Below are 15,073 nucleotides of genomic sequence, written 5' to 3'. Positions count from 1 at the left end.
TTTGTAGCTGGATACAGTTTGGCATGTAAATCACTAGAGACCATCATAGTGACTTTAATACATTCTATATAATGTACCCATTAGTTATTAACAGCCCATTAACTTCTCCCAATTGAATTTATCGGTTTTAGGTGACTTCTGCTTAGGTTTTCTTTTTATAAACAGTTAAATGGAGTTCTCTTTGTGTTTGTGAGAGGGGTCGAGTGTCATACCAAGAACAGCTACAGCAGCAGCACCAGCAGAAGCAGCAAGCGTTTGGTCTCTGTGTGAGGGGCGAGTTCTGTGCCCGGCTTGGGGACATCTCGCTCCGTGCCATCGGAGACTCGCGCTCTGCTGGGACGGGGCCTGTGTACTGAGACACACACAATAAGACATCTGGACAGCACACAAAAAAAAACTAACAAACAAAGTGTTCACTTCCAAGAATCACTTAGAATCACTTAGAATATCCTGTCTGATTATTATTATTATTTTTTTTTTGTGATGGCATACAGTATTTATTCATTGTTTTCATGTCTTATTGTCCAATTATTACCTAATATTGACTAAAAATAATAAATAAAAACTGTTTTTGGGGTGAACTCAGACTTTTAGGTCAGACTGTATTTTACATTTACAAACATGCTTTAACATGCTTTCGAACAAAATATATCCGCAGACATTCACAGAGGTCATATATTAAGATGCACACAGTCATGCAGCCACAGGATAAATCAAAAATTGCTGCGTGTATCAGACACATATATCCTCTATAAGAAATTTGGTCCTGCAATAACTTCTTTTTGACCAACTACAATGCATTTAGGGCATTTGGCAAATGCCCTTATACAATGCGACCTGCATTTATCTCATTATACATCTGAGCAGTTAAAGGTTAAGCCCTTGCTTAAGGGCCCAACAACAGTAGCTTTGTGGTGCTTGGGTTTAAACTGTGACCTTCTGAGCCATAATCCAAAGCATTTACCATTGCACTACCCCTGCCCAATACCACCGATTCATGTTTCTTTTCTGCAGCAATTGATTCTCATGGTTCTCTGCATGACTTGGCGGGGACATGAACACACTTAATGAAGGAACCAAACATGTGTTGGATACACGTGCTGCATGTGTACCTGCAGTCGTGCACACATGTCTAAGTACAGTAAGAATATAAACAAATAACCAAAAGACACACGATCAGTTTTAAGAATACTGAGTTTAATAAGAAGTAGACACAACACAAAATAGCATGTGCATCTACATAATGACAAACAAGGTGATACATAAAAATTGTACATAAAAATACAAAGTACAAAGGGGGCCTGGGTAAGCATCAGTAGCAAAATAATATGCATAAGAAATCACATATCAAACATCAAACTTCTCTGAGCCTTCTCTGACAGGAAGATCAGTAAGGGGGACAAAAAGCAGAAATGACGCGGTTCAGAATTGGTGCAGGTGCTGGAGGAAAATCCGTTTGGGTACCAACAGTTGGACTCTCGTTAGTTTGTGTACTAACGGACACAATAAAATCAGTCTTGGTGGCAACACTTACATGACAAACAGGCCTTAGAACAGAAGGAGCTGGAGTGCCGGACTATGGCCGTACAGGCCTAAAGGCATGAGGAGAAGGGCTGTTTACCTTCTGGACCAAGATTGGAATCGTCCTTCCTGAAATACGTAACCCCTCTCTCCTGTAGAAATTGCATCAATTACACAGACGGCTGACACTCAGCCTGACACTCAGAGGCCCACAGAGGGCAAAATATGCGCCGCCCTGATATTTTTTTTATAAACTAACCAAAAGAAGTGTAACGATAATGAAAAGGAATTTGCATGAAAAATAGGAATCATAACGAGAAAAAATCTAATCACTTGGTACAGATGATGTAGAGAGTCAAATGACGTGGTATATGACGAAACATAATATGGTAGAAAAAGCTTAAACATAATGGGTGAATTTATTGAAAATGTTAGATTATAATGGTTAAAACTTTAGTAAGAAATGAAAAAGAAGTACAGGGGGAGGGGACAAGGTGAGCATCCCTCCCCTTGAAAACTCTATATAATGAGCCTGCATATGTAACTGTCAGACAGTCTGCTCTTGATAATGATTTACACCGTAAGCAAGTGCTGCTTACTTCATCTAGATCTGCGCAGAGTCCTGAGTTGTTCTTTGGTTCTTTTTAACTAGAGATACTGTACAGCGTTTGTGGAAGATAAAAATTTACCACAACACCCACAGGATTACCAGATTTCAGACATGAGCAGGCCAGGTAGGGTTAGACAATGGAAGTGGTGTTAAGCAACTACCCAATAAATAACCTGAATTGTTAATTATGCCACTTTTAAACCATGAATTTAAAGTACTTCATTTGTTGTACAAAATAATAATCATAATTATTATAAAAGCACTGGTCATTCTGACTTCGATTGTTGGTGCAAAAGTATGTGAACATCTGCCCATCATATACACACTTGGCCCTGTAACGAACTATTGCAATAAAGTTGGAAGCACACAATTGTCCAGAATTTCTTTACATAGTGTAGCATTAAGATTTCCCTTCACTGGAACTAACGTGCTTAAAACCATTTGTGACCATGACGTGCGCAAAGCAAAGTACATACAGACAGGGTTTGCCAAGGCTGGTGTGGAAGAACTCAATTGGCCTGCATAAAGCATTGACCTCATAATCAATGAACACCTATCATATATTTAATAATATTTTAAAAAATCTAGTGGAAAGCTGTTCAAGAAGAATTGAGGCTGTCACATACTCAAGTATTTCATTATCATTCATTGATTAATAGTTCGTCTTTAGCTTTGATTATAGCAAACGCTCAGCCAATTTATGAGTGAAAATTGTTCCTTGTGCTCCCAGAAGGGCTTTTACACAGTTTAAATCCCTCATGCCATCAGGGAAGACATTTCAGTACAATCAGATGATAAAATGTATTAATGCAGCAGGGTACAAAGTGCTGAAGGATACAATGAAAACATTGGTTGTTTGTGTATTAACCTCAGCAGCAGCCTCATTTCCCCTCTCGACTGCCTTCAGAATCACCAGGTATACTAATCACTGGCCTGATCATCTGTCATCATCTGCACCTGTTTCTCACTTGTTCATACCTTAAGTTAAATGTTTTTAATGATTGAATGATTCACTGTGTGATATAACATACAAAAACATTCATCAGAAACTGGTCAGGTACAGGGACTGGACTGAAAATGAAGGGCTAAAAAAGTTCTTCAGGAAGCCTAGACAACTATTCTTCACGACTACATTTAACATTTCTAGATATTTTTGCACAGTACTGTGCATGCATACCTATTTTTTTTATTATTTAAGAATGCCGTATGATTACACCTGAGAACTAAAGTAAACAATTCAATGCCCAAAACACGCATCCACACTCTTGTTACACAACTGTTCTCAGCTCAGGCGTTATTTTCAATTTCCTAAAAAAGCTCAGCTCATAATTCTTTGCTAAATACATTCAGGCCCAAATAGAAGGGCCCTATGCCTCTGTCCACTGACCATAACTACTGTAATACCATCAGAGTAGCATGACAGCGACAGCTACACACAGAGCACATGCTGCATTTGTGCATGTATGAGTGTATGTGTGCAAGTAATCTAGCAAAAGGGAACTACGGAGTGTTGAAACAAAAGCGCTTTGTTGCTTAATAACCTGATGACAATATAGAGGCATATTTAGATGAATGGAGTATCTCTACAGACCCAAACACACACACAGCCTTGTTACAGTAAAAAGGATCTCATAATGGAGACTCTGGCCGAACCAACAAGCCTTAAATTGTAACAACAACCCTTTGTAGCAGAGGACAATAAACACACTATAATTATCCTTTGCAAGGCTGCACACCCGTGAGCTGAAACAGCAAGGGGAAGTGTGTGTGTGTGAGGGTGGAATAAAGTAGACATTTATCCTGTCGAGTACCAAACAGAAAAGCACTACATTACTATGAGACTGACAAAAGACTTACAATTAGGCGTAGCTGTTCAGTGATGTACCATGTGATAGTTATCACACACAATGGTTATTAAGGATATCACCAGTCCAAAAGGGTCACACTCTGTTTAAAAAGTGATGACAATTTGGTATATCCTAAATTACTTCCTGAACTTAAGATCAAGTAACTCAGAATTCATTGTTTCTGAGATCTCCTGACTTCTCATTTGATGCAAACTAACAGTGTGTAGTTATACTGTATGATAGGAAAGAACCACCTCTTCCCTCCTCCTACAATGAAAAAGTAAGAATTGTAGGTTACCTCTATGTGATTTAACCTTAGCTTTTTGAATTATTTAAAAATAATCTTTCTAAAGTCAGAAAGGTTGAATGTAAACCTGTAAGGCTTATTTAATTTTTTTATTATAAAATTAAAATAATTTTTAATTATCTAAATTAAAACATTGATCATCCATAACTTCAAAACCTTTAACAGGTGAAGTAAATAACATTGATTATCTCATTACAGACCGAACTGTAATAGCGAGATGACTGGGTTATTAGCTTCTCCAACATGGCAGGTGTTGTGTATCTACCAAAGCTGGCTGAACAAACAACAGGATCAAGGGTATGCAAGGACCAGTGTTGCACATGCGGACTAAAGCTACTGTAACTTGCTGCCTAGCCACAGACTTCTGTGCCCATACTGATGTCTGCTAGTGAGCATGTGAGCATCAGAACTGAACCACGGAGCAACTCAAAAAGGACTTCCTTTCTTTTACTTCTAGTGGATGGCTCGGTACTGTATGTTGTTATTGCTTACTTAGAGAGAAGATAGGACTAGGATTCATTATGTGAAGAAGGCAAACCAGCAATGCCGTGAGGTTCTCTAAGCATTTGATCTATTAGGAACCACCAGGTCCTGGCATTCATGTGAATGCTTCTTTCACCACGTTCCTGTTGCACCCTCATGGCAACAGTATTCTCTAATGGCAGTGGTCTGCTTGATGCATTTGCCACATTGCAAACATCATTCAGGAATGTTTTGAATAATATTACAAAGTGTTTAAGGTGTTGACTTTTCCCAGATCTCAATCTGATAAAACATCTTTAGGACCTGCTAGGCTGCAAATCATAAATTACAGGACCTAAAGGATCTTCTGCTAACTATTTGTTTCCAGATACCACAGCACACCTTTAGAGGTCTTGTGGAGTCCATGCCAAAATGGGTCAGAACTATTCTGGAGGCATAAGGGGGCCCTACACAAATACAGGCTGGCGGTTTTGTTTTTATGGCTGATCTGTGTATGTTTTTAATAACAAAAGAGATGTTTATTGGTTGAATATTTATAGAAGGAGTAGACTCTTTCCTTTCCAAGCCTCTGTTCCATGGCCTCTCCCAGCGTGACATAATTTAGTTTCAGTGAGTGGACAGTAACTCGGGATATTTTTAGCTTTTGGCAGCCGCCTATCCCTCCTGTCTGCTCATCTTTTGTTTCTACTTAGCGCTGAGTCTATTTTCTTCTACAGGGTTCAGTAGGTGTAAGTGCATGTTTAATCTATGTCAAGAGGAGGATAAAGTGTGTGTGTGTGTTATGGGATCGGGGGGAGGGTGTTAAGGTAGCTGAAGCATGATAACACACTGCATGCTTCATACACACTCTTAAAGCAAATAAAGGAAAAATCATCTTGTTTGTCCCTGGTGGTTTCCACTCACTCATGGTGAGTTTCCCTCTGGAGAATCTTGGCTCAGCAATCATCAACAGTCTTGTGTGATTGTGTTTGGCACCAAGCAGTAAGTGTCAGGAAAGCATTAGTCTTTTTTTAGCCATAAATTTCCTTATTTAAATATATATTTATGCATGATGCATAAAAGAACCTTGTACAATAAGAACAGTTTGAAATACTTTTTCCAGAGAAAGCAGTACAACCCAAAATAAGAGAAAACTTATCCAATAGAACAGTGACATAACTAGTCTTATCTTTTTTTTTTTTTGCGTTGTCTAACTCCATTGCAAATTTATGGTCATTTATTACAGATCTTTCTTACTCTGTTAAAACCTTTGTGTAGTTTGTACAGTGTGATGGTTGAATCACCACAGGACACCACAATATTCAGACTTTCTGAATCATCTTTTTTTTTTTAACACCAGGAAATGAGTTGGTGCTATGACAAAGGTATCACACGAAAAAGTCAACCCTTAAGCTTTGGAATCTATTCTACATACAGTAAAAATATTCACCTCAATCAACTGCAATGAGCAAAATTAATTTAATAATTTGAATTTAATTCAATTAGAATTTTCAGGACACTCACACACATCGCTCATCTCTCAGACAGTGTGTGTTTTCATGACATATTTCACAGTTTCCAACCGACAGGAAGGTGTGAGAAAAAAAAAAAAAAAGGGTTTGTGTACAGTACATGCTGTACTGTATGCAGCTAAATTGCTTCTCATCATATTAACCCTCCTACCAAAATCCAGTTAGATAGGATTTGGTCAAGCGGTGGCAACCCCAGCTGCTGCATCACTTGACTCAAAAGAGCAGCCAAAAAAAAAAAAAAAAAACATTCTTGTCTGTGTGTATGAGAGAGAGAAAGAGAAGGAGCGAGCGATTGGGGGAAGGGGGGTAGCATCTGGCAGGGCCTTTTGTCTCTTGATGCTGTATGTTTAAAGAGGAATATGACTCTCACCGAGGGGTTTTACCTAATTAAGCACTTATTTGAGGAGTAATCTGTGATTATCCTTCCATTCCTGCGATCTAAGACCGGACCAGATTCTATCATAATCAGATCAGAGTCTAACTCCCAGGCAACATGGAGTGGTGGCGCATTTAATTTCCTTACATATAGAGGGAAACACAATCTAATAAAATGGGTTTAATACTCAGAATCGTGCATGATGTTGGAATCTTTAGTTGAACATAAAATGAGAACGACAGTGAGAATTAGAGAGATGCATGCTGGGGCCTCCAGACACACGCATACTGAGCTAAACATGTCCAGTGCTCTCATGTTATAGGAGATCTCCTTAAGCCAGTCCCTGCACCAAAAATTAAGCTCTACAACACACAAAATGAGTCACGCATTAATAAAAGTCAAACTTATATTAATGTGTCCATAGAAGAGAAGAATAACAAAAGAGGGAAAAGCCAAAAAAAGATACTTTTCCTAGATCACACACTTAAAGTTATTTATATTTGGCTGCACAGCTAAACATTTTCATAAAAAAAAAAAAAAAAAAAAAGGTAGTTAAACTAGGGCTAGATTTGGAAGGAGACAGGGGACCTTTGGAGTATGTATGGAGCAGAGTGAACTGTCCTTTCCGACTAGAGATGCTCATCATACAACATTCAGACTACAGCAGCTTCTATTCAGAGGCTACTAGAGTTGTAGTCATGCCTTTTTTATTTTCAAGAGCGGAAGTCGAGTGGGAAATAGCTTACAGTTAGCCACTTCAGCTGAATGTGCAGTTCAGGTTTTTAGAGGTAAACTGAGTACATGCGAGAATGGAAAATGCTACTAGCCAGAAGTTACTGCAAACTGTAAGATGTGTCTGGATTGAAAAGTGCTGCAGTCTGGTAGCTTCTCAGCTTTATCTACCACAGTTAGTGAGTTTATCATTTTGTTTTGCCATTAAGACACACAGCTTTTTATTACTGTTTTGTGGGGTAATATGGAGAGCAACTAAATTGATCATTATAGATCAGTAATGCTCCCTATATAACTCATGCCTCCTGATGAATCTATTAACAGGGCATGTTCACTTTGCTGTGCAGGTCACCACTGTTCATTGAACTGGAGTCAGCACTCATTTAACACACATTACCATAATAATCTTTACCAAAAACTTAGATGTACTTTGTGATCGATGATTAAATGATTAATCCTTATCAAGGTTTCATGTGGAAAATTAATTATTTACAATTTAGTGCCTGTATTTCACATTTTCACATTGACGCAAAGCTCATTTACTCAAAGCTTACAGGTAAACGAGCATTTACATCTACATTAAACAACAAGGCTACAAGGTCTAGTGTTGTGGAGGCCATAGCATGTACACTGACTCCCAAGGTCAGTCACCCATTTTATGTTTTATGTTAATAAGGCTGATAAAGTAAAACACAAGAGACGTAATATGAGTTGTGGATAGTCAAGATAGTATTCTTGAGTTATTAAATACACCCTATAACCTATATAAACTTGTACACGTCTAATAGACAGCTTTTGTCTTCTCCTTTTTTCTTTGGAAAGTTTGAATACTATTATATATAATAACGTTTAACAGAAAACCTATGATGAGTTAGAGCCGATTAATACTTCTGCAGTTGGGCATCTGCAAGCACATCCATGTGGAGTGTGCAGAAAGACATGGATGTGTGTGGATGTGTGTTGCATTTCACGTGAGCATGTAATGTAGTGTCACATGAACCAAACCAGAATCTACAGAAAATTTTACACAAGAAAGAACAGCCACCGAGTCTAAAGCGGAAAGGGCATTTCCTGGAGGAATAGAATAATACATATACAGTATTGACATAACTATACTATATAAAGAGCTGGGGAATAAAGAATCCCCATGTGCTTAATTATGAATCAATGCATTTCTAAAGTATTTTTATTGGTTTGTTTTTAGCAGCATTGAGATATATCAAGCAATCATGGAATGATATGTGAGACATTTTAGAGAAGACGTGTTATTTCTTTAGTTTCGCTTTAGGTTCTCTTAAGGTTTAAGACGTTAGTAATGCACAATTAATCGCAGAAAAATCTTAATCTCAATCTGGACCTATGCAGTTATATAATCGCATAAGACTGAAATTTTCTACAGGTAATATATGCATAGTTGGGAATTTATGTGGAGTTTGTCTATAATTTATATTATAATTGGCAAACACTTTATTGATAAGAACATTTGTCCAGTTATTTGGTGTTAGCCTGAATAAATATGTTAGAATACAAAACTGTACATTTATTAGCTACATGTTGCGGCTTTTTACATATTCGTTTACGGAGCTTGTACTTATCACTGTATAAAAGTTGATTAAATCTTGACAATGTCTTGTAAGAACGTTTCCTGGTATACAACCAAACACACACACACACACACACACACACACACACACACACACATCCACGAACCAGTCAGATAGATGGCTGATGCATAGCACCATAAATATTGATAACAGTGAGGTTTATTTCTCTGAGCACAGCATATAAGTGTTTTGTTAAAACCAGAATGCAATCACGTAGTTTTTTTAAGTTTGTAACAGTTTTAACAGGATGCATTATTCCAGAATTATTAAGTAGATGATTTAGGTCTAATCTTCTTATTCGCATGTAAGTAAATCCCAATTTAAACAGTTGCTTACAATGAAATTTGGGATAAAACCACACATGATGTAATAAAGCCTAATGAATTCACGTTAATCAAAATCTGTGTTCTCCGGACAAGGTTAAATCTTGAGTTACAGAGATTTTGGCCTTTGTACCGTCCCCAGCAGAGCAAGCAAGGAACAGGCAGAGAAGGGAAGTGTTGTAACTGGCCCGATGTTGTAAGCGACACAAGGGCGTGTGTGAAACCTAGTGAGTCAGCATTGTCTCTTCCTCTTTCTGCTGTTCTGAAGACCGGAGCAAACGATAAGCACACAAGCCTTATGAAGACACATCCTCAAAGCATTTTTGTACTAAATCTTTTAAATGAGTTGAAAAGCCTCTGGATTTTGTATAAGCTTTGTACAATATTAAGAAAGGCTAGAAAACCGAATTATGTTCACATTTTGTGCCACAAAGTTTGCATCTAAAAATGTTAACCGATTGAAGTGTCACCATTTCAGTTTTTACTCCTTTATTCCATTTAAGGTTTTCGGTGCATAAATAATTATGATGACTCTCTTTATTTTTGTTGTTTGCAGTGAATCCAGTAATGGAGTTAAACTGAAAGGAGGAAGTATAGAGTCCTTTAATGCATCATGCCAATGTGATGTGCTGACTTCCTGTCTTACCCAACCCTAGACTCTCTTTTCTTACAGCAAAAGCCAGAAGTCGGAGATCGTAGGGGTAAAAGGTCCAGGACCGTGGGGGCATGAGAACACCAGTGAAAACTGGTAGAAAAAGTTTTAGGATGTAATGTGAAATAAGTGTTATGCAATTTTTTTCAGTAAAGATTGCCACTTCACCTTATATGGATATGAACGTCTGCAGGGTAAACAAATACACTAATTCAGTTTTATTAAATTTGCTCCACATTGGATTTGATTAGATTCATCTTTATTGTCATTACACATGTACAAGTACAAGGCAACGAAATGCAGTTTAGGTCTAACCAGAAGTGCAATTAGCAACAAGTGCAGGATAAAGGTCCTCAGTGTTGGACTCTGCTGCTCTTATGACATGATAGCTTTAACTTGTTCTCAACTTATTTCTTGTCTACAATTTTTCCCTCCTCTCCTAGACTCTCAGCCATTATTCACATCAGAGTGTGAGACAGCGAGCTGGCACATGAGTGTGTGAAATTATTTAATTATGGCATATCTGAAGATTTTCCTGGCCTTCAAAAAGAACACGGCATAGCATCCCACCACTATCTACATGTCATTCTTGTCATCATCAGCTGTATCATGACTGGTCTTCCCGCATCCTTCCTCATGGATTAGTTACAGTATATCTGTATTCTAACACACAGAGCTACACCACAAACTCGGAACAGCACCACATCCATACCAACACAGAACATTACTGCTAAGAGCTGATTATTATCTAAAGATTTAAAATAAGCGATGTGATATCCTTAGAAAAGGAATTAAAACTACACTATAAAATTATATTATAGGTTACGCATAAAGCCTTTATCTTCAAAACATACAGTGACCAGTGATAACATTAAAATATAAAACATTATGCCCAACATTGTGTATGTTTTCCTTGAGCTACTGTCCCTTGTGGCATGACCCCGCCCACCAAAGACCTGTGGCGGTGTGCTGTGGTATCTTGCACCAGGAAGGCAGATCCTTTCGGTGCTGTGAGTGGTGGAGTGAGGCCTCTCTGGATCGGATTGTTTTGTCCGTTGCATGCCATGGGTGCTCGATTGGACTGTAAATTTTTTTATTTGGAGGTTGGGTCGGTGGCCTTGGGCTCTTCGTCTGCTGGGCCCTCAGTGCGGCAGGCTGAGCTGTACTAACTGTTCTGGTTATTGACATTTCTATGTGATTTTTTCTTGGGCTCCAATAATCGCACTGTGATTACCCAGCCGTGTGTAATAAAGCGGATGATAGGATGACGGAGGAAACATCATCAGGTGTGCTGAACAGCAAGTTTCATTAAAAAAGCTTCTAGAAGGGAGTTTGGACAAAACCAAAGTCATGTGCTCAAGCTACCTTGAAGGGAACTACTTTTACAAGAATATATTACATGAAAGACACTAAAAAGGCTATGAAAGTGAGGCAGTTGGCAGAAGCTACTTTTACTGCACTTACTGGAGAACCAGTGGACATCAGTAATAACCGTAACTACCTCGGCATAACAGTACGCCTAACCAATGACAAATGGCTAACATCCTCAATGTTAAAAACACAAGAAAGACATTTTGGTGAGCATGTGCTAGCCAACTGCGTTGGAGTTGAAAAGGCGATAATGAATATAGTCACCACTACATGAGCAGACAGGGCTCACAATATAATTGCTGCTGCGAGAAGTTTACCATTCAAGAGATTTTAATTTAACATTTGTTAAATCAACTAGATTAATTTTTTTTATCAATTGACAGCACTAATGTAATTTATATATCAATTTACAGTTAAGAGACCCACCACAATCCAAGTCTGCATCACTGCAGCCTAGAACCAGCTCCAGATGGGCTACTTACTGTATAGCACGGGTTAGTTTTAGGGTTACACAAGGTAGAATCATCTTCTTCTGAGATGTGCAATCACATGTTAACATCCTACCCCCACCCAGCATGAAGGTGTCCTGCTTTTTGGCTTCAAGCTGCAGATATACAAGCCTTGCACGACATGGTCGAAAGCAGAACAAATTTTAATATACGGACTTATTAACAGACGATCTTCTCTGAATCAGGGATGCACGTATGTAAAAAGATTTGCACCTTGCAAAGACATCATATAACTGTCTACATGCAGTCACCTCATGGTTAAATAAATTGCCAGACTCAATGATATGAGGACAACAAATGCCAGCTCTTAACCAAAATATTGACCAACGACTTTTCCTTTAAAGTGAAAATATTATGTGCAGCGATAGAAACTTGTCTTGAAGGGGATAAAAGGTGAGGCTTCATTAATATAATTTATAAGTGCACTGTACATCATTACATTACATCATAGCTATTATTAGTGTTTTTGCCCAAAATGCATTTACTTGCCTGCCTGTCTAGGTATTGAATATGAATTTATGATTTGTCCATAGCCTGTACATTATATATTCTTTCAAGTGAAGCCAAACTGAAGCTGATGGAAATGAAGAGTGCAATAAAGATATAAAAGAGTGTAATAAAGATACAACAGAAACAGCAGTACAGTTATAGTATCATCAAATAAATTTAAATCCTCATAACGCAAACATACACCTTATAATTTGCCTCATAATCCCTCAAAGGACCTTGTACTGAAAAAATATTGTTAATAAAGTTAATCATTATGGTAGGCTTAAATCTAAACCTAACCCTAATCCTAACCTCTGTAGGCAATCATATGAAATGATTTTTGGAAAGCCAGACATCTTGCTGAAAAACTCTATGTGTTGTTAAGCTTTGAGGTTTTCAACATGCATGAAACAAATGCGCTTTCAAACTCACATTTTCGTAACTTGATTTTGTTCATGTCAAAAAATGTTCTAAAGCAATCTGGAATTTCTGAGAGTGTGAAAGAAAGAGGATAACCAAATGATGCAATGTAGACTTCACAATAAAATGCAACACACTATGAAGTTTGGAAATGCCAAACGAAAACTTCAGACTGGCCCTCGGCTCCTCAGCCTTACCCTTAGGGAGTCATTTCTTTTTCTCCATGCATACTGGGAAGAAAGCAACACTGGAACTTATCTATTGCTCACATAACCACATCCTACTTCATGACTTGTGGCCTGACAGACAGCTTTCAAGAATATATTTTTATATTTCGGAACAAAAACCAGGAATTAATATACAGCCATTTTCAATAAGTTGAAAGGGCGTTAAAAGAAATCCCCTCTTTTAAATGTGTGTATCTAAACAGCACAAGATCATGTCTTACTATCAGCAACAGAGCAGGAATTTATTAGAGAATACGAATAATTGTTGAATTAAGACACACTATTTTTTTTTTTATAAATCAAACTCATTTCTTCAAGAGGGCTCCTTTTATAAAAAGACAAAAACAAACAAACAAAAAAAGCAGCACTGGATAGCATCATAGTAAACAGACTGATTTCTATAACCTGGCCTTATTTATGAGAAACCATGACTAGTCATATTGGAATAGTCACTAGTCACTAGTCACATGGAAAAGGGTGAGAGAGAGAACGAGAGAAACCGAGGAAGAGAGAATGCTATAAAACATTGCACATACAGTATACATACAGTACTATACAGTCTTGATTTAACCTTTCATATCTTCACATTAAATTATGTAAGATAAATAAAAGTAATTAGAAAAACATTTTTTACTGCAACGGTCTGCAAAGCGCCTAAAGATTTTAAAATTATTTGCTTTTGTAACAACTTCAGCAGCGACCTCATCACCAGTAAACTAATCACCGGACTGATCATCTGTCATTATCTGCACCAGTCTCTCACTGGTTCATGTCTTAAGTTAAATGTATTTTTTTGTTATGCTTAAATGATTTGTAGGCTACTTTTTGGATTAATAAACTAAACTCATTCCTCAGAAACTAATCAGGTACTGGACTAAAAATGTAGAACCAAAAAGTCTTTTAGCCTTGTGGGCTATACCTGAAGACTACAGAAGTACACAATGTGTTACATGTGGTAGAAAGCACTGTCCAATATGTCAGTTTTCCGCACGTCCCCTCAGTGGGAAGAATCACTGCAAATCATTTATTTATTCATCTATAGTAACCTGATCATGTTCGTGGTGGATCCAAAGCCTATCCTGGCAACAGAACGGAATGCATCAAAAAGTCATTCTAACTGATCCCTTTTATCCCATACGGAAACATTTCCAGAGGTGGAGTGATGCTAATGACAAAATCCTAGCAGGCAAAAAACAAACAAAGAAAAAAAACTTTACTATAAAGACAGTGGTGTGTTACAGCATATGAGATGACCTGTGTCTTTTCCCTCTGCACATGTGCCCAGGCAACAGTTAGAAAACAGCAGGGCAAATGTCGGTAGTGGAGCTACTTAATAATCATCACCATCTTCGTTTTTTTTTTTTTTTTAATGAACTAAATTTCAACTGGATGAAAAGATTGAAGTTTGTGAATTCAAAAGTCAAAGTTCACCTAGATAATGTCGACACAAAGCAGACGTGATCGTACCGGAAGAAAATGGCTTCACTCAGTGGTGGAGGCATAAAAGGCATAGTACTTACGTATCCACACAAGGAGATACTACAGCTAAGCTGATGATCTTTTCGCCACTATAATTCTACCCTGATCAAAGTGGTTACCCAGGATGACTTTCTTCCTCATGCACAGGGAACAAGAACGGTTTCACAAGGATAAACATCATGTAAATCATATGCTCTGTCCGCATAGTCAGCAGATCTCACATAGAGCAATCATCAAAACAACATCTTTGTTTTTACTTTGTTAAAAATTATGTTCATCCCTCTGGTACAGACCAAGAGAACCATTGAGAAATATTGAACGTGTTCTCACATTTTGTAGTGACTAACCAAGAAACTTTTTTGCTTTCTTTAACTTCCCTTTGCATTTGAACACATGCACAAAACTATATTTGACAGACTATAAAGATACTCAAGATAAATGCTACATGCTCAGTCTGGACTGACTGCTTTAGGAGATGTATGCTAGCTTCACTTAGTTCTACACACAGACACTTCTGTGCATAGTTCTACACACGCACAGAAGGAATGTCTGCCTAGTTTTCTGTTTTTAGATCTGAATCTTGCATCCAGATGCCATCCCTGACTGGACATA

At 37.8% G+C, this 15,073-nt stretch overlaps 1 protein-coding gene across 7 annotated transcripts in view; it reads right to left on the bottom strand.

Annotated features, from left to right (window-relative positions):
• The window catches only part of rgs19 (regulator of G protein signaling 19), a 48,763-nt gene that overhangs the window by 19,906 nt on the left and 13,784 nt on the right, over positions 1–15,073 (bottom strand). For 4 of the 7 annotated variants that reach the window (XM_053482221.1, XM_053482222.1, XM_053482223.1 and 1 more), the window contains one exon: positions 213–352. In XM_053482221.1, coding sequence (XP_053338196.1) covers positions 213–352 — 140 coding nt within the window. Of the gene's footprint in view, positions 1–212; positions 353–15,073 lie in introns of those variants that run through there. The other 3 variants (XM_053482226.1, XM_053482225.1, XM_053482228.1) reach the window with 2 other exon arrangements.

The sequence above is a fragment of the Clarias gariepinus genome, chromosome 22, assembly GCF_024256425.1.
Source record: "Clarias gariepinus isolate MV-2021 ecotype Netherlands chromosome 22, CGAR_prim_01v2, whole genome shotgun sequence".
Taxonomy (NCBI): domain Eukaryota; kingdom Metazoa; phylum Chordata; class Actinopteri; order Siluriformes; family Clariidae; genus Clarias; species Clarias gariepinus.
Note: the sequence above shows the minus strand (reverse complement) of the source record. Positions and strands in the feature narration are given on the sequence as shown.